Raw genomic sequence first — 24321 nt, forward strand, 5'->3', positions numbered from 1 at the left:
GCATCGTAGACGTTGGTAAATGCGGCCTGCGGGCGGTCTGGCAACGAAATGGCAAAATTGGGCCCATTTTTCGTAGTTCCATTGAACTTCGCTCGCATAAGCGCTGCACGTGCTGCGGCACTCCTGCTTATCGAGTGGGGCGATAAGAAATTTATTCCAGAGAGCTCGTCCGTCTGCGCTCGAAAACTTGAATCACTTCCACGAAAGCCGGCAGCACCAAACCCCCGGGTACAACCCTCATCGGCCAGTTCATACAAGATGCGGGGAAAGCGTTCAAAGCAGTATCGCAAGCTCATGGAGCAGTTCGCCATGAGCTTCGGCTTCCGCGAACCGTACCAGGTTCTTGGTTTGTCTTCCCCGACGGTCGAAACCGCACTTTGGCTGACCGTGCGTGCCATTTGCAGTCGACGCTGAGATGGTCCTGGATTCGTGTCGGTTCAAGATGGACCTTGAGCCCGCGCTGAGCAGGACTGTTCATGGGACCGTGAAACCCAGTACGTCGACGCTGCGTCCGCAGGGAGCCAGAGTGAAGAGCTAACCGACTCAGTGATTACGCAATGCGAGATTCGAAAATTGTACGCGCGCAAGGACGAACCGGGAGTCGGCGAAGCCATTGAAGCGGCCAAGTCTTGCGAACGCCGACGCTGCGGTCATCACCCAGACGAATATCCAGAACCGCAAAGCACAATGGATTGCTTGCTGTCTGTGGTGGACCCCAAGGACAAGGGGGAGAATAAGCACCGATACGTGGTGGCAAGCCAGAGCCAAGAAGTCAGGCGAATGCTACGTGGTGTCCGAGGAGTACCGTTAATCTACATCCGCCGAAGCGTCATGATCCTGGAACCCATGTCCGACGAGAGCGCCCAGACGCGTGCGAGAGAGGAAAGGAGCAAGTTCAGAGCCGAGATCAAGACGGCCCTCGGAAAGAGGAAACGTGAAGAGAAGAAAGACGCTCACCAAGGGGCTGACCATGACTTACAGCCAGCCGGGGCCTGGGACGACCATGAGGACACGGCTAGTGACGCCAACGTGGCGGAAAAGCCCAAGAGCAAGAAGAAGCGCGGACCCAGGGGCCCAAATCCTCTATCAATGAAGAAGGCGACGAAGAAGACACAGGGGGATGCCCCGCTGACAAAGCCGATGCCGAGTGCGGAGGCGCCTGCAGATGCGCCTGCAGATGCGCCGTCCAAGAGAAAACGGCGGAGAAAGAACAAGGCAGCCGTCGAGGCGGCGGATGGCGGAGGTGATGGCTCCCAACCAGCGGATGCGAATGGCGATTCGAGTTGATTGTGTCTGCGAGGCACAAGAGCCAGTTGCCTGACTACTAGTGAACGCGTCTCCCGTCATCAGGGGATAGGGGCAAGCCACGGAGCGAGGATGGCATTTCGCCGAGACGCTGCAGGCAACGAATGTCCTACACGCCTTGAACGATGCTGTTGTCTCCCGTGGTTGGAGGAAGGTCACGCGCTACTTGGGCATCCTCATTCCAAGCGTTGGGCGTGCCGTGTGTATGCAAGGCGTGAAGTTTACATTACGCGTACGGAGTGGGAGTACTGCCGAGAGATTTCCCCCGCCTTAGGCAAGGGGGCTGAAAGAGCACAAGGGGTTCTTGCACGAGCTTACCTCTTACAAGTAGATGACTGCCGTCCAAAATATCGGAAAGGACTTTTGAACAGCCCCGATTTTTGAATTCTTGTCGCGTAAAATCGCCCCATGCCCTTGGCTTGCTCAAATTATACATAATTTACATCATCAGATGGCAGCAAGGCAGGTTTTTGATTGACGTGGGGCACTTTTCGCGTGTCACCGCTGTGCCAAGATTCATGTATACACTTTGTGTCTCTCCTCTCCACTACTTAATTTGGCGCCCGCGGTCCGGCCCAAAGGGAGAAACTCCCTCGGGATGAGTACCTAGGCAGTACCTTGTCTGGCCTGGACCCCAGACACCTCCATGACTAACCGACTAACCGACCCCTGCGTCTACCATCGTCTTGCATGCCAAACACCGCCACTCATCTCGACAGTAATCGCGCCTCTGCTTGTAGATGCCATCACGTCCCATCCAGCGTCAGAGGAGAGCGATTCGGATGTGGACGTGGGAGCCACGAGCTTCCATATTCGATCATGGACAGTAAAAAAGACACAGCATCGGACGGCAATACCTCCCGGAGCCAAGATGCGTCGGGGCCGGCACCAGCTGCAAAGCCAGAGCCCGACGAGTTTGGCCTCCCTCTCCGACAGTATCCCTCTCCAGCACAAGATGCCGTGGCACAGATGCCCAGCATGAGCGAAATAATTGCGACAGACGAGAATAAAGAGCTCTCCGCGGGAGATAAGAAGCAATCGGCCACATCCCATGCTCCGGCATCGCAACCGACTCCAGAAGTAGGACAAGGCTCTCACTCCGAGAGCGAAAGCGACGATGCTCCCTTCGATGATGCACAATCCTCCCTGCCTCGAGACTCCGCCGCCCCTTCTCCGCCGCCCTCTGGCTCGACGCCACCATCACCCCCCGCGGCTCATGCGACATCCAGCGCTGACGACGGCCCCTCGACCCCGTCAAAAACTGCCCATTCGGACGAGTGCGCGACTACATCAAACATCACAAAGGCCAAGAAAGAGTCGGTGGGAAAGTCTCCCAAAGATGAGAACACTGCCAAAACACCGCGCGTCGAGGCAGCACCGCGCCCTGCCAGTCCGCCCAAAGCGAGCACAGAAGAACACAACTTGGGACACAACCGGGACACGAGCGTCGCCGCGAGCACCAACAATGGCCTTGGCGTCTCTGAGTTTTCTCACCAACAAGTATCGATGCAGCCCGAGCACAAGGGCGGAAACGAGGACGGCGGCTGGCAGACGATGCCGGCCTTTGCGAGATTCGACATGTACGACGACGACGACCGTCTCATTGCCCGGGAACATGACGAAGCTGAAGATGTTGAAGAAAAGTACGCCTATGGCGGGCTAGGAGGTGCAGGCAAGGGCTATACTCGAGTGATAATGGACGAGGACGCCGAGTCGGCGACAAGCATGGACGAGAACACTAAATATCTATTCAAAGAAGCCAACGGCACGAGCATGATGGGCGAGGACGAGGGCCGAGACGCGGTATCTCAGATGCAAGCCACCAAGGACCTCCTGACCGAGGGTCAGAGGATAGCATACGTGGGCGTTGTCCGCCTGGAGATTGCAAACCTCGTCAAGGAGGCAGACGACGTCGAGGTGACCAGGAAGACCAAGAAGGAGGTTCAGACGGCTGCCGAGGCCGTCAAGATGTGGGGCCAGAAGATGATGATCCGCGTGTACTCCCATATGGAAATCAGCGCGGCCGAGCAAGTCATGATCGAACAGCTCGCGGAACACGGAGTGGTGCCGGGGGACTTGACGCCTGCGCTTCACGCCAACTCGAGAGTGCAGAACCCCATGGCGTTGGACAGCAAAGACGTCGGCAGCCCGTCGCAAGAAGCTTCGTTGCCGGCGACGAGCGTAAAGGAGGAGATCGCCGCGGAGCCGCCACCGCCGTACGAAGCCACCGACAGCTCCGAAGTCCCCGAGGTCCAAACCCCCTCACAGCTGCCCACGACGCAGAAGATCGACATCGACCTTCGCTGGACCGTCCTCTGCGACCTCTTCTTACTGCTAATTGCCGACTCGGTGTATGATGCGCGCTCAAGGGTGCTCCTGGAGCGCGTCGGTGCCAGCCTGGACATCACGTGGATCGACATCTGCAAGTTTGAGAAGAGAATCACCGACGCACTGGAGATGCAGCAGGCGGCGGAGAAGGAGAACTGGAACGAGGATGAGCACATGGATAGTCGAAGGAAGATGGCGCTGAAGAGGAGATATGTCATGATGGGCCTGGCCACTGTGGGCGGCGGACTCGTCATCGGGCTCTCGGCGGGCCTCCTGGCCCCTGTCATCGGCGCCGGGCTGGCGGCAGGTTTCACCACCATCGGCGTGACGGGCACGAGCAGTTTCCTGGCCGGCGCCGGCGGGGCTGCCATCATCACTTCTGGAGCCGCGGCCTCGGGCAGCATCATCGGCGGCAGGGCGGCCAACCGCCGGACCGGAGCTGTCAAGACCTTTGAGTACCGGCCGCTGCACAACAAGAAGCGGGTCAACCTGGTCGTCACGGTCTCTGGATGGCTGACGGGCAAGGTGGACGATGTTCGGCTGCCGTTCAGCACGGTGGATCCCATCATGGGGGACATTTACTCGGTCCTGTGGGAGCCGGAGATGCTGCGCAGCATGGGTGACACCATCAACATCCTGGCCACCGAGGTAGGGCACTCGACGGTCGCTGTACGCACAGCACGAGGTCTTGGGCTAATCCGTGGACGCAGGCGCTCACACAAGGTTTGCAGCAAATCCTGGGCAGCACCATCCTGGTCAGCCTCATGGCAGCCCTCCAACTGCCCATTGTCCTGACCAAACTCTCTTACCTCATCGACAACCCTTGGGCCGTCTCTCTCGACCGCGCGACGGCCGCCGGGCTCATCCTGGCCGACTCGCTACTGGAACGCAGCCTAGGCACGCGCCCCATCACGCTGGTTGGATACTCGCTCGGGGCGCGAGTTATTTTTTCGTGCCTGCAGGAGTTGGCCAAGAAGGGCGCATACGGGCTGATCCAGAACGTCTACCTGTTTGGCTCGCCAGTTGTGGTGAAGAAGGAGGAATACCTCCGAGCCCGGACCGTCGTCTGTGGCCGGTTCGTGAACGGGTTCAACCGGAACGATTGGATCCTCGGCTACCTATTCCGGCTGACGAATGGCGGCATTCGCCGAGTGGCTGGACTGGCAGCCATTGAGGATTGCCCATGGATAGAGAACATGGACGTGTCGGAGCTGGTTCCCGGCCATATGGAGTACCGAAAGGCCATGCCGACACTTCTCATGAAATGCGGCTGGACGGTAGAGAGCGAGGAGTTTAGCGAAATCGAGGATCCAGACCCAGAAAACCACCAGGAGCGGCAGAGGGAGCTCATCAACGAGATTGAAGAGGCGCGCAAGGAGCTGGAGAAGGAGGGCAAGGCCAAGAAGGGCGGCAGGTTTAGCCTCTTTGGCCGTCGCAAGAAGACCGAGAGGCAGGAATGGGAGGTGTACGAGGATTCGGCGGGCAAGGAAGGGGGCAAGGCCGAAGACAAGAGCGGCAACGGCCCCGGGGTCCTCTTCGACGTTGATGCGATTCGAGCAGAGCTGGCCAAGGAGGCGCGGGATGGGGCGACAGAGGAGGCGCTGCAGGTGAGGGAGATTAAGTCAACGCTGCCGCCCATGAAGCTGGACATATCACCCACCTCGCCATCGCGGGCAGTAGACGGACGGAGCTCGCTGCGGGAGACGAAAAGCGCCGAGGCGATCCCGTTGCGCCGGGTCAGCGATCCAAGAACAGCACTCTACCAGGCGCCGGCCTACGCCGGGATGGCGGCGGAGGTGGAGGAGGAAGGAGAGGGAGAGATGGAGATGACCTTTGACACATCATTCACCGACCCCTGCCCCCCAAGCGAGTGGACGGGGAGCGACGGGCCCACTCGGCCGGCCATGAAGACGTCGCAGACGGTGCCGAACGTGGCATTGACAGACCACTGGGGGGACCCAGATGAAGAGGACTTTGGACAGGAAAAGGAGATATCCATGACTTTTGCATGATCAAACCGGTCGACCTGACGAAGGACCGTGGGCAAATGAAGAAGGTCCGCCGCTGTCAAGAATCGGTGGCGTTTTTCGCGTGTTTGTTTCTTTTTGCAGTGCGCTCGTCTTTTCCAAGACTGGGGCGTACGCGTGCTGACGAGCCCGCAGCTTGGGTTGGGGGCACACAAGTCAAGCTTGTACAAAGGAGATGTCGCTTGTGTGGAGAGATGGAGAGGGAGAATGCTCTGGTTTGATCTACAGTTGAAGATGAGAAGGCGACTCTACAGCGGAAGGGAATGGGAGACAGGTTACGGGCCACGTGTAGCACCTTGAATGGCTGTTTGATGGGCAATGAGGAAAGGTTAGGTTAATGAGGTGTTATGAAAACTATTCGCCCAAGATGAAAAAGGCCCTATTGGCCAACGTAATTGATCAACCAGCCTGGCGGGCGAGCAAATGGCTCGTCGTTGCTTTGATGCTATATCGACAATGATACCTAGCTAGGTACCTAGGTAGATACCCAAGTCAAGGCACCGTACTCCGTACCTGCCTGACAAACGGTGTGGTCTTGAAACATAGCTCGAAATAGAAACAAGTCTCGCCGTTGGATGGAGGATGAGAAGCGAAACCGACGTCAGCAAGCAAGCAAGCAAGCAAGCAAGCAAGCAAGCATCCGGCGGCAGGAACCCTGTTAAGCCTGGCCCCTGCCTGCCGCGCCTTCCCGCGAGAACGTCAGCCGCAGTGGGGTGGGGTCAACTTCCCATGTGGACTCCGCCCGATTATCAGTCTCTTGGATACGCACGTAGTGCAAGGACTCTGCTGTATGCAATATGCATGGATCGGGTTGTTAGTGCTTGCGCGGCGCCGCTGCCTCGCTCCAGCTTCCCCTCGCGGCCTTGCTTCACGACAAGCCCCTGCTGCCGCTGCTGCCGCTGCTGCTGCTGCTGATGCGCGGTGCCATCCATCCTTCGCTTCGGACGTGCTGCCAGGCTTGAAGCACCTCTTCTCTGCCCCCAAACACTGTCGTCTACAGGACACCAACCATGCATCCGGCCAGCCCAAGAGCAAAGACTCGAGCTACTCGCCGAGAGACACCAACAGGTGCCGGCTACAACGGGTTTGGAGTGGCTCCTCGGTGTGCACTGTCCGCTTCGCTCCCCGAGCCAGCCTCTCCTCTTCTCACGCGCTGACTGGAACAAAGGCTTCTTCTTTCCGCGCATGGTCATGTTTTAGTGCAACCACACACGGCACTGGGCAACCTCTGCGTGGGACATGGACCCCTGTACGGATGGGATGCTCATCGTCGCTGATCCATCCTGACGAAAATCTGACTGCCCCCGGCGTCACGCCCATGGCCCAGTCGTGCATCCAGGCTGCAGTTGGCTGCCATTTGCTCGCCTGCTCGTCTTACACTCATTCCCTGTAATACCCGCTCTCCGGTCCTCGATTATACGTCTTCCACCTGGGCGGCTGCACGACTTTGCTCCTCGTGGGGCTCCTCTGTCAATTGCTTCCCGCGTTGTCACCACTTGACGGTCCGTGCCCCCATCTCTGCTCGCTTCTTTGTCGTCGTACGGTGCTGTCCGTCACGGCCTGAGCGGCGACCCGCGCCTCTCCTTCACATCTCCCGCTCAACGGCTACCCCAAAGCAAAAAATGGAACCATTATTACATCCGCAAACTACGGCGACGACAACTGCTTCCCGGTCACCCTTGTTCCAGCTGGGCTTCCCCGAACAAACGTCACCTTCTTCAAATGGCCCTCGCTCTCAGCAATCGACGCCGACGGCCATGTCCAATGCTGCGTCCAAAGCTTCCCCCGCCGTCCGCTTTGGCATCAACACCAGACCTCACGATGGTCGTATCCTCTTGATTGGTGACGCTCGTTCATCTTTCGACTACTCCTTGAACGGAACCGTCGTCCCCGACAGGATCGGCTGGTACTTCAAGCCCGACTCGTCCCAGGACTACAAGCTCGTTGATGATGCCGCATTCATCCTTCCAGGAGATGGGGCTTCCGGCTTGCCCTCGACATCATACTTCTTGACATATGGTACGTTGCACACAGAGGCAAATCACTGCCTTGTCCCGGCCATTGCGTCTCTAGTGACGTGCAAGGGAAACGATGGCTAACATGCCGCCCTTGATCCCATCTTCTCTTGCATCTAGTCTCCCAGTTCAGCGTCCAGCTCAACCTGAGCGCTCTACGGGTGAAACCGGACTTGTCAGGCGACCTGAGCAATTTTGCGAGACGTCAAGACGATACGGGCGACGAGTCCCGCCTCCGCAAGAAAATGATGGTTCGAATCTTCTGGACCGCAAACTCTGGAAGGACTGGCTATTCTCAGTCAGGCCTCTTCACCGTTGCTCACTCCCGCGACCCACAGCTTGTGGACGAGGTCAGAGTGTGGATGGACCAGCCTGAAGGCCAAAATGGCACCGAGGGCACCATATCTGGAGACGCGTCAGTAGAGGGAGGCACTGGGGGGGTTACTTACGATGGCGGCAAAGCTCAGGAGAGCCCAAACAACCAGCTAGCATCAGGCTCTCGCGGCGGCGGCGGCGGCGGTCTTTCGACCGGTGCCATCGCAGGCATCGCCGTGGGAGTCAGCCTCGCCCTCATCCTCCTCGTGGCCGGCCTGGCCTGGTTCCTGCTGCGTCGCCGCCATCGGAAACAGCACGAGGCCGCCTGTGCTGCTCGGCGGCTAACTTCCAAGACGTCTGTGGAGGACAAGGATATGCAAGCGGCGCACGTCGCTGATTCGCCTCGCTCACCCTACTTAGATGGAGGGACGTCAACGCAAAATCAGAGCTCGCCCGTTTCCCCGCTCGCGGGCGCCTCACATAGCGAGGGAGACGATGACCAAGCCGGGTTTACGCCGCACGAGGCCGAAGTCGCAGCTCTGCGCAGCTCGCACTCGAGCGCTGACGACCACGACGACCCTGCGCAGGCCACGCAGGGCGTATCGAACACCGTTGCCCACCTGGTCGAAGAGGGCATGACCGCAGAGGAGATTCGCCGGCTCGAGGACGAGGAGCGGCAGCTGGATGCCGAGATTGAGCGCGCTGCCCGGCGATAGACTGGCGATTGCCCGGCTTTGGATCGTGGCTGTTTTTGTCGCGTGGGTATATGATGCGGACCCAAGGGAGGGCAAGCTGTCAAGGTGTAGGGGACGCTGGGAGGGACCCGGGGCGCGCATGTCAATTTCTAGGTCGGAGTTCTGGGCGACGGGGGGCCGAGCGATTATCTTCATGCACTTTCTCGGCGACTTGTCAGTCTGATGTGCTCCAGGAGGAATACCAATCTTTTTCCGGCTGAGTCTCCTTGATGCTCAGTATCTAGGCGCTTCAGTTCTTAGGTGCCAATGTCTGTCTTGTCTTGCCATGGAGCACACGGAGTAAAGAGGGCCCATGTGATGGCGGCGAACGTCGCCGAAGCGTTGGCCGCGATCTTCGTATGACGCGAGGGGAGCCTGGCGAAAAAAACGGGTTGACTTTATTGCATCAACTCGTCAAGGGCTGCTCATAGTGTACACGCCTGCACTCCCACTGCAAACCCGACGACGCCTCGTCTCCCCTGGTCATGGGGAAAGGCCGCGCAATACAGAAGCTCCCACCATCGCACGGGTGGTCTTCCTCTTTCAAGTAGTCTCTTCTTAGCTCCCTCAGGAGCCTGCACCTCGGCCGACTGGATTACATCGCACCCTTTCCTGACGCATGAGCGAACGGCCTGCAATGCTACAGGCTAGTTGCGCGAGAACCAGCGGCCAATCATGTTGCTGGCGATGCTGCCGGCGAGGTTGGAGGTCCCAAGGGCGCTGCCGGCGAGGTTGGAGGCCTGGCTGAACTTGTCGCACCGGGAAAAGGCGAGGGTATTCATGACGGTGAGGACAAGAGCGATGACTGTGTTGGTCTTGTTAGCGCACTGATGTCACGCGGTTCTCGGCCGAGCTCCGGCAGCCAGCAGATGGCCGAGGGATTTGAAAAGTCCACATATGCTTCGGCCATGACTCGACGCCTCGACGCCATCTGGAAGACGGTAGGGGGCAGGGGCCGAAGAGGAAGAACAGGGGGGGAAGGGCAACGCACCGACGAGGGGCAGCCACAGAAACTGCAGGCGCACCAGGGCCAGGACGGCCATGACGACCCAGAGGACGGGCTGGACGTAGAGGGCGAGCCAGAAGAAGCGCGAGTCGGTCGGGTTGATTGTGCGCGAGGCCGGATCGCTGCTCTCAAAGACCCATTTCGAGTCGCCCGTCTGCGCGTCCACCTCGTTCCACCAGCGCAGGCCGACGAGGCGCCGCCCGGCAATGTTCTTGAGGTAGTAGAAGTCGGCGGCCAGGAGGAGGATGGTGATGATGAAGATCATGATCCTGGCGAGGCGCGTCAGCTGAGGGGCCACAGTGAGGATGGGGACGGCGAGAGAGGGGGGGCGGCACCCACATGCTCTTGATGATCCAGAGGCCGAGGAAATATATCAAGACGCTGGCTGTTGCGACACGCGCGTCAGCAAGCCATGACCCCGAGCCTCCCCCACTCTTCGTCTTGGAAAAAGAAAACCGCGCGACATGGGGCAGACAAGAAGACTGACTTATCCTAAACGCCAAAAAGGTGAGCAGCGTAATGGGATGCGAGCTCAGCCGCCAGCTCAACGAGCCGGGCGCGTTTTGCGTAGCGTCCATCTGCCCTGCTTTCTCCTTCTTCTTCGAGCTTTCCACGTGAGGCAGCGTTTTAGCAGCTTGATGAAGAATGAGCCCTCAAGATGTCGCCTCCTCTCGCTTTATTTCTTCTTCGTCTGCTTTCTGCACGCGAGATTGAAGCGCAGTTTAGGCCCCGATGCCGATGAGGCCGCTCGTCATGCCACCGCCGGGTCGGTCGCGGAGTTCGTCTCGTCCGTGGTCGGCGCTCGCGCGCACCAAAGGGGAGATGGATTCGGGGCAAAGGCGGAGACGGAGGCGGTTTCTCGTCGTCGGTCGGGTAACGGTGAGGAAGCTGTCGTCGTGTCCAATTGCCTTGCTAAGGCAATCATGGACGAGGTACATTCTTCGGTACTCTGTGCTCCGTACTCCGTGGGTATGTACCTACTCCGTACTGTACCTTACTTTGAACGGATTACCTAATGAGTGCATGGACGACGTCTTCAACAAGACTCGGTTAATACACCAAGGCAAGCCATCGCCACCGTCTATTCTCCCACTCAATTCTGCAGCGTTTTACTAGCTCCTATCATTTGCATCGTCCTCGCCCGGTAATCACTGACTTGGCCACCATCTGCCCGCATCCACCACCATGGCGACGGCGGCGAGATCATCATCCATCCTCCGTCGTTCGCTCCTATACGGTAAACTGCATCTACGTCCTGCTCCCCGGCTCCAAACTGACGTGACGCCTGGCTTGAGTTCCCGCCTCCTCCCAAAATATGCTCTCCAAATCCTTGGGCCTGGCATCTGACAACATCACGTATGATTTGGAAGACTCCGTCACTCCGGCGCTCAAGCCCACGGCCCGCGACAGTCTCAGGGCGCACTTCACCAACTTGAAGACCCGTCCCTCGTCCGTATCCGAACTTGCCGTTCGCATTAATGCCGTACCCACGCCCTTCGCCCTCCAGGACCTGACTGCTCTCGCGTCCGCCCCGCTCGTGGACGCCGTTGTTGTGCCCAAGGTTGAGTGCGCGGCTGACCTGACCTTTGTATCTGATGTTCTCCGTCACGTCGCACCGGAGCGCCACGCAAGTGGCTCTGGTAACCCAATCAAGATCATCGCCCTCATCGAATCCGCACGGGCTGTCATGGATCTCGGTGGCATATGCAAGGCCACGCCGTACCTCAGCGGTCTCATCTTTGCGGCCGAGGACTTTGCTCTCGATCTTTCCATCACCCGTACGCCCTCCTTAACCGAGTTTCTATTCGCTCGGTCCGCCATCGTCACGGCAGCGCGAGCAGCCGGCTTGCCCAGCGCCATTGACCTGGTATGCACGTCCTACAAAGGTGATGAGGGGCTCCAGACGTTGCGGGACGAGAGCGCCCAAGGCAAATCAATGGGCTTCAACGGGAAACAATGTATCCATCCCAGTCAGGTCGAGGTCGTTCAGGCCATCTTTGCCCCGGCACCCGACGAGGTTGAATGGGCAGTCAGGATCACCACAGCCGATGAAAAGGCGGCTGCTTCTGGTCGGGGGGCTTGGACGCTCGATGGCAAGATGATTGACGCCCCCGTCGTGGGTAAAGCACACGCCATCACTGCCAAGGCCGAGCAGTGCGGCTTCGACGTGCATGACCTGCGAAACAAGTGGAAAGATCAGGAGCCTGAGTGAATTCCACCGAAATGTATCGAGGACCGCGTGGCCCGCTGTCGACCAGGCCTTTGCAAGTCATACTTCCGCCTCATCTGAAGCAGTTGGGGCGCCAGAAACCTGTCATGTCCATGTCGTCCAAGTCATGCCTTTGCTGCCACGACCGCGGAGTGGCTGCGTGCGGCTCATGGAGCATACGGGAACTGGATGCTCTGCGCTGGTCACTGAGTCGACTGAACTCGCCTCCTGTGCCCATCGACTCCGCCAGGTCAAACTGATGGAGCTGCAAGTCCACCATCTCCTTGTCGAGCATACCGCCTCCATGCTGGAGCTGGTCGATATTTCGGTCCAAGTGCGGGCCCATCTCTGCTTCTTCCAGGGCCTCACGTTCGAGCTTCGCGATAAAGTCCGGCATGTGCTCATCGGAATCGTCATCCATCGGCTCGCCCGAGCGTCTCCTCTCAAACGGGAGAGCACCTTCCCTTTCCACGTCTAAAGCAAATCGTTGCGCCGGCTGCACCACCTGAGAATGCGGGATAGAGAGTGACGTTATGCCCGGGTGTGTCCACAAGCGATCAGCTACCTGCGGCGTGGAGACGCCGTAACGCAATGGCCGGACAGATGGGAGATTGCCGGGGAACTTGAAAAAAGCGTGGCTTCCAGACCCAGCCGCTGGGCTGGTCTCGTGGGAATATTGGTTCGCATCGCAGCCCCCATACCGGTAGGCGCTTTCGAGGCCAGTTGAGACTATGCTATATTTTTCCGGTCCCCTTACTCGCAAGAGGGGCATATCTGCGCTCTCCCGTGTTGGTTCTGTTTCGGGGTGGCAGCCCGCGTCGGGCCTGGACTGGGCCGTCCCAGTACGCTCTTGAAATTCATATTGCTGCGATTGACCTGTCCCTTCCGCGGGGATCATCTGTATATCTCGTGTCGCCTCAACGGGGTTGCCGTGACCAATGCTAACCGAGCCGCACGTGCGAGATTGGGGCTTGAGGGGTGGCACCCTTCTGCCGGTTTCCAGCCAGGGGCTCACCATGACTGCTTTGTCTTGGTAGCTGTCTCTCCGCGCATTGACTTTAGCGCATGCTCGAGGACGTTTCGGGTCTTGGTCTTCTCTGGATCTCGGCTTCTTCTCTCGTAATGGAGCAGCATGCGATGCCGAGATGCGATCGCGAGAGATTCCTGTATGATCATACACGCCAGATGCAAGTAGGCCGTCTAAATGTGAGTTGTTGGACCTGTATTCCGGGAGATCCAAACCCATCATGTATTGTACAGGAGGCTGAAGAGAAGTGCCGCCCGAATCACAGCTAGAGAGCCGGCTGATCGACAAGGCAGAAGCGGGTGCCCTGCTCTCTTTTGCCCCGACTTGATGCATGCTCGTTTCCCAATATCTCTCCGCACCAAAGCCCAAATCCGCTGCTGTTTGACTTACTGGCCTGTCATGACCTGAGTCTCGAGGGATCGGTGTATCGATTCGATCTGAACTCATTCCGGCGGGTGCGGGAACTTGCGTGCCTGGAGGGTGGACTGGACCAGACGGCCAGGAACTCCTGTCGCTTGTCCTGATGTTTGCAAAGAAGTCTGAGTCCTCTTGCAGTGATCTCTCCGCCTTTCGCTGGTTGTTAGATTTGCGTGACTTTGAGGGCAACGGCCCCTCCTGCTTGGCCTTGGGACAATCGACAAGATAATCGAAATGGTAGAACTTGAGGTCTGCAGCTGCTCTGGGTTAGACATGACCTTTTCCGCAGGTGAGTGTCACATACGCTGAGCAGCTGCTGAGCTCCGGCCATTGAGAAAGGACCCAGCTCTGAGATTGGGTTTCATCTGCCAAGCATCAGGATTAGGCTCTAGAGAATTGCGAGGGAGAAAGGACTAACCGTCACGCGTCCCTTCGAGATGGCGTCGGAAGCAAAATTGCTCATCACCTCTGGTTCAGATCGAAGCATCTGCTTTCTGTGGACCGTCTTCCGTCTCCTTGAACGGGAGGCCTTCTTCTTAGGAGGCGGTTCCCGCGTGCCCTGGCGCTTCCTAGTGTCGTACCGGTCATGTCGAGTCTTCCGCCGGATCCTTTTGCGATAGTCGTCACTGGGAGGCACAGAAGCCGCGGAAAGCTGGCCCGACGACGTACGGCGCTGCCTCTTTTGTCGAGGATTGGCGTCTTCTGGCGAGTCAGAAAAGGTCACGACGGATCTCTAGTCGCCTGACCGTCCCGACGAGAGGCTTGGCAATGGGCTGTCTCGAACGAACAGACTCGGGCTCTGCGCTGCTTGTCTATGCGGGCCTGTACTTGGCAGAAGGTGGTTTGGACGCCAGGGTTCCTGGGGCATTGGAGGCGTCCTCTCAGCTTCTTCGAGGTGCGACGAGTGGGCATGGCTGGCCGTTTGTATCCGGCTCAGCCAAGACTGGATAAAGTCAGTGGCAGACTCTGAGCGCATGACGCCGGTCGGGGAACGTGGTCGCGGCCGCATCCCTCGCGCCTGGGCCCCTGAGCCGCTCCTCGAGACGCCTTGGGAATGTGGTGATGGTATCGGGTCATGTCAGGGGCGTTTTGAGGGTCAAGTAGCTGAGAAGAGGGCGAGATGGAGAGAGGAGCAGCAGCAAGAGTTTGGGTTTGCGCTGGCTGGTTTCGACAAGACCGGGCGAGAGAGAGTGAGAGTGAAGCTGCAGAAGGAGTCGCTTTTGTCAAGTGAAGCGAGTTACAGCTACTTGACGCCTTGCTGCTTGCTCGCTCGCTTAGGTAGGTACCTAATCGGCCTATCTACCTTGGCTGAAAGACAGTGGCTGCCTTATTAGCCAAAGGCCTACTAGTACTCGGGCAGCATCGCAACTGCCGCCAGTTGTTCTCGACGAACCGCAGCCTTTGCGTCTCGAGCACGACTCACGCATAGCTACAGTGTCTACAAGTCTATCTGGACCTGTCCCTTGATATTGTTTGACGATGCCCTCGAGCAACGCACTCTGGGCGAGCTGTAGGCATAGCGGTGTAACTACAGAAGAGCTGCCGAGGCTGACGGATGCTTTCATTCTTGGAGAGACGCAACCGTGTGCCGCATACACCCTGAGGGCGGAAATGCTTAGGTACAATTACACCCAAGCATCAGCATGGCTCTCTCGCGAGGCACGATGCTCGGAGAAGCCACTCAAGAGTGTCCCCGCGCGCTTGGGCACTGTTTCGCGGGCGTTTGAGGGATGGGTGGATATGAAAAGACGCAGAGGGGGCAGGGAGGGTGCCGCGGATCTTCGAGTCCATGTTTGCACGGGACCGTCGGACGAGCGAGCTCATGTACGAATACCGTATGTTGGAGGGCTTTGTAGCCTCGCCCCTCGACGCCAAGCCGGCAGTTTGTCTTATCTTGTCTCGTCATTGTACTGGCTTGGAGCACTTTTTACGAACACACTTCGCAAAAAGACGGTGGGGGAGAGAGTCGCATGCATACGCACACTTGCATCCATCCCGTTGTACTGCACGGAGCATGAGTGTGCCGGTATAATCCTCCGAGCCGATTCCACTTGAAAGTACTCGGTACATGTATCCGGATATTGATTGACGCATTCTCAGTTCGGCGACCCTGATTCTCGACCCCGGAACGCCCGTACGGAGTACCCAGTACCCAGACAAGATGGTACATAAGTTAGTTAACACTTTACTTGATAAAGCATGGTGCTGCGCAGGCGCGGAGTGCCTCGGCAGCGTCTCTTTGCTGACTTCAAGCTGCCCTTGCCGACACAAGATGCGCACAAAAGAAAGGAGAAGGAAAACCGGTAAAGCATGATGGTACCTACCTACCCCGGTGCCTTGGTTGGATTGGAAGGAGACCAGCCAAGGTCATGGGTTTAGGCGGCCACGACCCAGCTGAGCGTCAGCAGCTTGTTCTGATTCTTTTTTGCCTGCTACCATCGGACGGCAACACTCAAAATCACGTGCGTTGCTGCCAGTGCGGCATAAGCATCGCGAGGGCATTAATCAAAGTCGGGCCTCCGTGTCTCCGATGGCGCAGCCCCGCGAAAGCTCTGCTTCGTGCAGAGCACGTGATGAAAATATTTATCTTGCTCGCCGGCCCTTGAACTGCTAGTCCCAGTTCAGATGGCCTTGTCGCTGCGGAGCACCTTGTACTTCGTATCGATCCCCCAGTCCCAGTATTTCGTGATGCTGTCCTTTTCCGCCGCTGCTCCTTGTCGCTGCCTCTGCTCGTGTCGCCGTGAAGAAGACAGCCAGAATCAGAACAAGATCCAGCTAGTCGACCAGTTAGTCGACCAGCCGGGCCACCTAAGACTACCTGTACCCATGGAGGACTCAGAGCCACTACCTACCTACCTAGGTACCTACCTAAGGGAGGTACGGAGTACAGGCAAACCGTTTGAACAATACCTTAGGTACCTAAATACCTTGGATAAATCCCAAAAGTGTACCTCAGTACGAGGTACCGCCCGCAACGCCCGCTGTAATCGCCTCATGCTGCCTGCCTATAACACCCGTGACCCTGCCTACAGCACCCGTGTCACCCTACCTGCCTCCTTGGGTGCGTTACATAAGCGGACCTGGCTGCCTCCGCCGACGCTACTTCGTACTGTACTGAAGTGGTACCCGTACCTTACCCACCCAGCTTGCGTCCCATTCCTGCCCTGCCAGCTTTTCTTTCTGCCTCGCACCACCAAGCGCCATCATCACAGTCCACCACCTCCCTGACGACTTTTCACAAGCGCCCCGTCTCCCAAATCATCAAACCATCCCCGAGCCGAGAAAGCGTCGCTCAAGCAACTCATCTCCGGTACATTGCAGTGCTTTATTCACCATGGCGAAGCTCTTTGTAGGGTCAGTCGTCGCTCCGCTCGCCTCCTCTCCTCCCCCTCTTTCTCAAATCCCCGCCCCCCTCTCTCCCTCTTCCCTCTTTTTCCATGCTTCAGGCCGACGCCCATCTCATACACATGGATGGACGAGGCCGTCGCGAGGCCAGCACACCAAAGACACTTCTGCTAACACTCGTCGCAGTGGCCTGGCATGGCATACGGACGAGGCGACCCTGCGCCAAAAGTTCGAGGAGTTTGGCCCCGTTGATGAAGCGGTACGTCAAAGTTCACTCCTTGTCTCGTCGCCCGCGGTGGCTGTTTGGCGACTCACGTCATCGGCCAAGCCACCGTCTTCCTCATGCTACTGCGTCATATCCCATCCCCCCCACTGCTTCATCCCACCGTGCGTGGAAATCTCTTCTAATTCAAAAACCCCTTGGGGTTGGAAAAGGTCGTGGTTAAAGACCGAGACACTGGTCGCAGCCGCGGTTTCGGCTTCGTGCGATACACCAACGACAATGATGCGGAGAGCGCCATTGCCGCCATGAACAACATCGAGTAAGAGCTCCCCATTGTCTTTTCAACCCGCTGTCGCCGGCCGCGTTAGTCTTTGGTCGGGCGCTCCCTTGTCTGCTTCCCATGCTCATGCTCTCCTAGGTTTGACGGTCGAACGATTCGCGTCGATAAGGCTTCAGACCGCGGAGGCGGCCGAGGCGGCCCTTCGAGCTTCGGGGGACGAGGCGGCTACTCGCAGTTCAACAGCTACAACCAAGCTCCCGGCTATTCTTCGAATGGCCAGATGTACAACGACGGCTACGGACGCGGCTACCCCCCGCAGCAGCCCGGATACCCTGGTCCCCCGCAGGGTAATGATCCCAAGCCCCAGTCGTCAACGGCGATGCCCTCCAATCTGCCGACTGCTGACCGTCTTGCAGGCTATGCCCCTCCTTCCTATGGATACCCGGGCTCGTCTCAGCCGCAGCAGCAGTCCCCAGGCTACCCGCAACAGCAGCCGCCGCCCCCGCATCAAGGCGGTCGAGGCTACTAGCGAGCTTGAATGAACAAGGCCCTGACACGACTTCGGCCATCTCGGAGGAGAATCTGCTTAGGACGGTAACCCCATCTCGGGACAACGACTCGGACCATTTCATGCCCCAAGGTATTGCTAGGTTTAATTTTCTCCCGCGGCCGCGCTGCGATGGTTTTCATATGGCGAATCCACAACGAGGTTGGACGCAAAATATACCCCGAAATGCTTCTGTCGATATCAGGGCTTGCAGCCCGAAAATTGATTCGGTTCTGGCCTTTGTGGTGAGAGGGCCGCCTTTGGAGTCGGCGGCTGCATGTTCTCTTCGCTCTCCTGTGTTACTGTGATGCTTGGTTTTGACTGCCCCGGGGTTGGGGGGGGGAGGGGGGTTGGGAGATGTTTTGGTGACTGCTTCTTGGTGGCCAGGGGATGGTTGGCGAGGACGCCACGCCATACTGTTGTTGTCTACATGGTGGCTGTCACTGTCTTGTCGACAGAATCGCACGTCACGGCCCCCAAATATACAAAAGACTGATGATGAAGGCGACGCACAGAAAGCCAGGGTCGGCTTTGCAGGTGGACGTCTACGAGTCCAGGCCAGGTGGGAGGGATGCCAGAGAGAAGGGGGTGGAAACGCCGGTTGTTGTCAAAAGCTTTCTCATGTTATTTTCTGTTTGTGTTCCCCCCGTCGGTTTACCCTTGCCAGTCAAACCTTTTCGATTTCCTCGGCCTCTGCCGTGCTGCTCGCTTGCCTAAAGTCTGTGTCGGGTCCGGGTGGCCGAGGTGGGCCGTCATGGGCGTCCCGCTCGAGAGCCCTGACACGCTGGGCGAGGTCGCTGACATGAGCGTCACCGCTGTCGGGGCTGAGCTCGGTGAGGGCGGTGTGGAGGTTGTACAGGTAGTCTTTGTTGAGGCCGCTGGGCCCGCGACTGGCGAGGATGTGTCGGGCGAGCTTGTGGGGTTCCTGAGGGCCGACAAACTGCTCATTGTCGGGGGTGCCGATGTAGACGAGGGTCGTGATGGGTGGGGAGCCGTGAGCCGGGTGAAAGGGGGTGTAGTGGATTGAGTAGCCGTTGATCTCGCGGATGTCGAGATAGTCCTTGACCTCGGTGATGCGCTCGGGGATGATGCGATAGGCGACACCCCAAACCTTTTCTGGAGCGGAGGAGTCGTGGTCGGACAAGCTGTGCCAGTGAGACTTGTCGATGAGGGTGACAACGCGGCCCGGAGCCTCTGGAGTGCCTCGATGGTCCTCGCTGAGAGTCCCGCCATGCCCACGGCCCTCGCATGTTAGCCACTGGGCGGGCTGCAGGACTCGTTCAGAACCGGTGCGCATACCTGGCCTAGACAATGTGAGCTGGGGGGGGCTCGTCGCTGGGGAGGAGGCGGGACTCTGGTTGCGGACCTGCCAGAACCGACGGACATAGCCCGTTACCCAGCCCGGGATTCTTTCATCTGGAGCCGGGGGAAAAGGGGCACAGGGAGGTGTCAGTGGGCCATGGTATGTGTGTGTCGGCCGGCGTAAGTGGGCATTACCAACCAAAGTGCGGCGGGGGTTTCCATATGAGGCTCCTGGGCCATGTCAGGAAGGTGAGTGAGACTCAGGAGAAGGCAAGGCGTTGGCGGTTATGCATACCCGTAGCCAAAGAGCCAGAACTCGGGGGCGCTGTCGGCAGTGGTAACTGTCATGGCGGGAGGGAGCTCGTCGAACTGGATGAGTTTATATTTGGTCGCCTCGTATCCGTATCTTGCCTCGATTTCTTGTCCAGGGCCAGCTACGTCTGTCCACTGTATACCGTAGGTGTCCACGGGGAGAGCAGCCCAGAGAGCAAGAGAGCAGGTCAATTGGATGCCAGGCAGTGTTGAAAAGAAGGGTTCCGTTTATTCCGGAAGACGAAGGCGAGAGACGTAAGCAGCTTGGTATGGCAATATGGGTAGAGGGGGAGCGACGAGTTGAGGGGGTCGTTGAGAGGACGTTACGCGGACCAATGCGCTGTAGCAGAGGCGCAGCGGAGACGAGGTAGTGGATAAGTAGGATGGTAGTGGGTACCGCCAGTGGGCGCCCCTAATACAATACGTAGTACACGGTACACGGGTATAGGCGCGACCGAGGGGAGTTCGGCCATGGACAGACCCTTTTGGGACCTGCTTGATGCAGGCCAAGATTTGGCATGAGTTATCTATCACGCGTTATTTTCCGTACAAAATACAAAAGAGAGTGACAAGGTGTGTGACCTGTGCGGTTCCGTGGGTCACACAGCCGTCGGAGCAGGCCAGCCAGCACCCGGGGAGCGCCTGATGGAGGTAAGGTAGGTAATTAGTTAACTAACTTAGTAGAGAAGCCAAACTGGGGCGGGGTGTTCCACTCCCCCCGCGGGCCCCAAAATACTGCCCGCCTACAGGCCTGCTGCCTGTATCCAACCTCGACATTCCTATTCTCTTCCTCTTCCTCCCGACCGCCCTTTTGCATCTTCTCTTTCCGATACCGTGGACACGAGGAGCATAATAGGGAGACGGGCCTACCCTTTAGTCTCCCCTTTGTCCTTTGAAGTTCGCCGTTTTTCCTCGTGAAAACCCTCGGCGCCGCGCCCGTTTGTCGACCCCGCCCTCTTCACACGTTGAAACGTCGCGACGTGGAATCAAAATGGCCTACAATCGACCTTACAACCCTGATGCTCTGCCCAGGTAGGCAGCGCGCCCTCTCCCCATCCATTCCTCCTTGCAACAACTTGCAACAAGCCCTGGACGGACCGCTGACCGATGCTCCCTCCCAGGTTCGCCGAGCCGGACGCTGTACGTATCGACGTTTCTCATGAGCAAAGAGCCATGCATGGTGTTAACTCGAGCTTGTTGCTCACCATAGAAGCCCGGTCCGGCCTCCCCGCCAGCCTCCTCCTCCTCCAACCCGCACTCGCGATACGAGTCCAAGCCACCGCCGCCTGTGCCTCAGCCGCACTCGTACGCTACGTCTCAGAGCGGCCGCCCCCAGCAGAACTCTCGGCTGCCACCGTCCCCCGTCCCGGACAACGCCCCGGGCTCGGATGCGACGCTGCTGCCGCTCTTCAGAGCCGTGGACAAGGACGGTGGGTTTCCTCGTCTCCTCGACAAGTGCCCCAGGTCCTGCTCATACTGACTCTCTGAACCACGCAGGCGGTGGCCAGCTGTCGGAGCGGGAGCTCTCGGCCGCCCTCGTCAACGGCGACTGGACCGCCTTTGATATCCAGACGGTCCGCATGATGATCCGCATGTTCGACTCGGACCGCAACGGCACCATCAACTTTGACGAGTTCTGCGGCCTGTGGTCCTTTCTCGCCTCGTGGCGCACCCTCTTTGACCGCTTCGACGTCGACCGCTCCGGCAACATCTCCCTCGCCGAGTTCTCAAACGCCCTCATCGCCTTCCGCTACCGCCTCAGCCCCCAGTTTGTCGAGCTGCTCTTCCGCACCTACGACAAGCGCAACGAGGGCGTCATGAGCTTCGATCTCTTTGTCCAGAGCTGCATCTCGCTCAAGCGCATGACGGATGTTTTTAAGAAGTACGACGACGACCGCGACGGTTACATTACCCTGAGTTTCGAAGACTTTCTGAGCGAGATTTTGAAGCAGCTCAAGTAGGCGGTGATGGTGCTTTTCATATCTCATTTCTCTCCTTGCTCCATCCGGGCCATCAACGCCGGCACGGTATGGAGGCATCCGCGGACTGGATGTTTGGGCGGCGAAGGGACAGTTGGTTGGATGGGTGGATGATACCCTCGGCGCCGCGTCGAGCCTTGCCTTGGTGGCATAGCAAAGAGAGGTGGCGTCCAGTCGAGGACCGGCGGCTACGGAATGGGATTGCGGGATGCGCCATGAAGCATTGGGCAAGCTGCCCTGCCACTTACGAAATCTACGAGGGAGACGAACTGCGAGGAAGTGGAAGGAATTAGAGCCGACGGGGCAAGGAGGCAGTGTTGAGGGCGGGCGGCGAGAAGACTAGGACTCTACCGCCGGTCACCTGTCCTTTGGGTATGTGTCAAGGACTTGTGGCTGGCACACATGCACGCTTCCCAAGGAACTCCTTCAGGGGTCAAGACGAAAGCTTTTGCGCGTCGGTACGGCAGGCCTCGGTGGCCAGCCAAAGACACGACTTTGAATTTGATGGGCATGTCTCGTACAAGGTACATGGTATCGCTGTGACTGATTATGCTGGGCCCTCGCCGCTGGAGCCATAGGCCAACGGGGATGAGACGGGGGCGTGACGATGACAATAGAGCCAGCAGAGGCCGAGGCTATAGCGTCTTGACCAACGCTCAAGGCTTTTGTCAGTCTGATTGGGAGATGGGAGGGAAAGCTGCCGACTTGGATGAGGTTGGTCGGCCACGGGCCCAAGCTCCGTCAGCGTTGCCCGCCTAGCTCGGTAGGCAGGTAGCTAAGAAACGACGTGCAAGGGCGGTGAGGCCGCTGAGAGGAGGGAGAATGATTTGGGTTTGCGCGCGCGGAAGCGCCGAGAGCGTGGGTGGAGGAGGAGGTGCCCCGATTACCCTTTTGGGGGGTAGTCGCAGAACGGTTCCAGAGGAGCTGTCGCACCAAGACGGATGGGCTGGATTTGAAAACATGGCCGTGGGTGGGATTTGCTTTGACCTTGGGTCCAGGCACGAACGGGTTGTGTGGTTGATGGGCGTCAACAACCGGTGGGAGGTGAGGGCTGTTGCTGCTGGGCCGCCTCCCGTACGGTACCGAGAGGTGGTGTACAGTAATGCAATAAATAATAAATGCATGTGAAAACGGCTTGGACTCAGTCGGGCGTGCTTTACCGCCATGCGGCATGGCTCGGCATGGCATTGTGCATTTGCAGTGCGCTCGGTGAGGTGAAGGGAAAGGTAGTAAGTAGTAGCATTTGGTGCTCAGTTCTGCGAACCTCGCCGAGCTCGGCTGGAACACGCCGTGCCCGAGGGAGTCGCTTCAGCGTTGACGAGATGAAGAGAGAATTACTTGGCGATGAGTTTCGTCGTTGGCTTCGCTACGCATCGCAAGCTGAGCAAAAGAGGTTCCGGAAACGCTCTAGCTGGCCCGTGCCAGAAAAGCATCCAGCTGCTTGGGGTTTGATACCTACGAGACGGTACTTGTACTACCTAGGTCAAGGTAGATAGGTAATTATGTATGTACAGTACAAGGCAGCAACTCGGTTGGTGCAGCGAGCAGTTCGGGCCCGCCGAATGGCATGTCTTTCCTTTTACTAGTAATTAGTAGGGCTGGCTCGCTGGAGTTGGCGGGCGTGCAGTGGCGCTAACAGCAGTTTGACTGTGCGATTCGCAGCAGGAAACGTGCGTACCGGCTGCGCGTGATCCTTCTGTCGGCATGGAGCGCTCCGCCCGGCGCGCCCCAGTACCAGGTAGCGAGCACGTCGTAAGCTTATCTGCATGCAGCTTTTGTATTTTTCTTAATTGCCTGACTGCGAGTGCGTTGTACAAAAGTGAAGCGGAGTATTAACTTACAGACAGTAGATAGGTTGGTAGGTACCTAGGTAGGTGGGTAGGTAGGTTGGTAGGTACCTAGGTAGGTAGGTACGTCCTCGAGGTCCACCCCGGAGCTCTGCTCCCTCTCACCCTGGGCAGGTACTGACCTCGACTTGCTGGGCTGGCACGTGCTGTACAGGAGCTTGAGGTCATGCACCATGACCTCCGAGTTTTACCTAGTACCTACCTAGGTACCTAACTTACTAACTGTACCCACTACGGATACCTACCTACTTATGTACTGTACCTACCTAAGCCTGCCCGCCCTCGAGTGTGCGTGCTCCACGCACGCCTCGCACGTTAACTTGCTTCCACCTCCACCGCCACCACCACCACCACTACTAGCCAGTCATGCACGCACTCTACGCCCACCAGTCGACGAATGACGGCCCCATCCACCCTGCCTCTCACACCACCTACCCGATGCAGCGAGGTTTGTGGCAGCAGCTCAAGCTAAAGGTAGGGAGGTAGGGGTAGCTGGCGCCGTGGGGCGGCAGCAACAGAAGAGAAGCTCTGTCTGCTCTGTCTGCTCTGTCTGCTCTATCTGCCCCCCTCGTTTGCCTGCCCGCTCTCTCAGTCGTCACTTGTCACTGGCTAATGACAACGGCAAGGTTGTACAGTACGTACCTGAGGCAATGCTCCCGACTCGGACGACGGGGCCTGTCCCGAGTCAGTCAGTCAGTGAGCACCTACTACTAGTAAGTAGTAGGCGGCGTCCACTGTGCTGCCGCCCGTGCTCGGGGGTCAAGACGCCCCGTCGACGCTCTGGCCACTCGCTCTCCATGCTGTTTGCACTCGTGTTGCAGGCCAGCAGCTTCTTTGGGGAAGAGGGGCGACGACAAGCTTGCATCTGCGAGCTCGCCCATTGGTCTGCGCGAGAGAGCATCAGGGCAGCGACTGACTTACAACGGTCACTACAGGCCTCGGTCCAGTAAACCGAGCCCCCGGAGTCCTTTGCTCTCCTTTAGTACCTTACCAGCAGTACCTTGGCTCTGCCTTTTACCTCGCCCACGGCCGGGTACCTCCTCCCCCACCTCCCCTCCTCCTGGCATAGGTAGTATCCATCGACCGTTAATCCTCTTGTCGCT

General features: G+C 58.3%; 9 protein-coding genes across 9 annotated transcripts; 6 read left to right on the forward strand and 3 right to left on the reverse strand.

The window, feature by feature from the left end:
- Positions 1–258: 258 nt before the first annotated feature.
- On the forward strand, positions 259–1287 carry HRG_05885 (fcf1 domain-containing protein; the record flags this gene model as incomplete). Its single annotated transcript, XM_044864356.1, has 4 exons — positions 259–346; positions 405–494; positions 548–934; positions 986–1287. The coding sequence occupies 4 exons, from the start codon at positions 259–261 to the stop codon at positions 1285–1287; spliced, it is 867 nt and encodes a 288-aa protein (XP_044720888.1).
- A 996-nt stretch (positions 1288–2283) lies between these two features.
- Positions 2284–5645, forward strand: HRG_05886 (uncharacterized protein; the record flags this gene model as incomplete). Its single annotated transcript, XM_044864357.1, has 2 exons — positions 2284–4281; positions 4344–5645. The coding sequence occupies 2 exons, from the start codon at positions 2284–2286 to the stop codon at positions 5643–5645; spliced, it is 3300 nt and encodes a 1099-aa protein (XP_044720889.1).
- Positions 5646–7417: 1772 nt separating this feature from the next.
- Positions 7418–8706, forward strand: HRG_05887 (uncharacterized protein; the record flags this gene model as incomplete). Its single annotated transcript, XM_044864358.1, has 2 exons — positions 7418–7679; positions 7796–8706. The coding sequence occupies 2 exons, from the start codon at positions 7418–7420 to the stop codon at positions 8704–8706; spliced, it is 1173 nt and encodes a 390-aa protein (XP_044720890.1).
- Positions 8707–9371: 665 nt separating this feature from the next.
- Positions 9372–10308, reverse strand: HRG_05888 (golgi apparatus membrane protein TVP23; the record flags this gene model as incomplete). Its single annotated transcript, XM_044864359.1, has 4 exons — positions 9372–9529; positions 9716–9999; positions 10070–10115; positions 10218–10308. The coding sequence occupies 4 exons, from the start codon at positions 10306–10308 to the stop codon at positions 9372–9374; spliced, it is 579 nt and encodes a 192-aa protein (XP_044720891.1).
- A 607-nt stretch (positions 10309–10915) lies between these two features.
- HRG_05889 (hpcH/HpaI aldolase/citrate lyase family domain-containing protein) lies at positions 10916–11942 on the forward strand (the record flags this gene model as incomplete). The annotated part of the gene is made up of 2 exons (XM_044864360.1): positions 10916–10967; positions 11026–11942. The coding sequence occupies 2 exons, from the start codon at positions 10916–10918 to the stop codon at positions 11940–11942; spliced, it is 969 nt and encodes a 322-aa protein (XP_044720892.1).
- Positions 11943–13352: 1410 nt separating this feature from the next.
- HRG_05890 (uncharacterized protein) lies at positions 13353–13870 on the reverse strand (the record flags this gene model as incomplete). Its single annotated transcript, XM_044864361.1, has 4 exons — positions 13353–13408; positions 13473–13640; positions 13688–13748; positions 13802–13870. The coding sequence occupies 4 exons, from the start codon at positions 13868–13870 to the stop codon at positions 13353–13355; spliced, it is 354 nt and encodes a 117-aa protein (XP_044720893.1).
- Positions 13871–16717: 2847 nt separating this feature from the next.
- On the forward strand, positions 16718–17760 carry HRG_05891 (RNA recognition motif domain-containing protein; the record flags this gene model as incomplete). The annotated part of the gene is made up of 5 exons (XM_044864362.1): positions 16718–16737; positions 16915–16987; positions 17164–17270; positions 17370–17578; positions 17648–17760. 5 exons carry the CDS (start codon positions 16718–16720, stop codon positions 17758–17760), a joined length of 522 nt encoding a protein of 173 aa, XP_044720894.1.
- A 685-nt stretch (positions 17761–18445) lies between these two features.
- On the reverse strand, positions 18446–19428 carry HRG_05892 (chaC-like protein; the record flags this gene model as incomplete). The annotated part of the gene is made up of 3 exons (XM_044864363.1): positions 18446–19194; positions 19280–19311; positions 19376–19428. The coding sequence occupies 3 exons, from the start codon at positions 19426–19428 to the stop codon at positions 18446–18448; spliced, it is 834 nt and encodes a 277-aa protein (XP_044720895.1).
- A 955-nt stretch (positions 19429–20383) lies between these two features.
- HRG_05893 (EF hand domain-containing protein) lies at positions 20384–21353 on the forward strand (the record flags this gene model as incomplete). Its single annotated transcript, XM_044864364.1, has 5 exons — positions 20384–20424; positions 20514–20532; positions 20603–20680; positions 20729–20822; positions 20890–21353. 5 exons carry the CDS (start codon positions 20384–20386, stop codon positions 21351–21353), a joined length of 696 nt encoding a protein of 231 aa, XP_044720896.1.
- Positions 21354–24321: the final 2968 nt, after the last annotated feature.

This window comes from Hirsutella rhossiliensis, assembly GCF_020360975.1.
Source record: "Hirsutella rhossiliensis strain HR02 chromosome Unknown scaffold00005, whole genome shotgun sequence".
NCBI classification, from domain to species: domain Eukaryota; kingdom Fungi; phylum Ascomycota; class Sordariomycetes; order Hypocreales; family Ophiocordycipitaceae; genus Hirsutella; species Hirsutella rhossiliensis.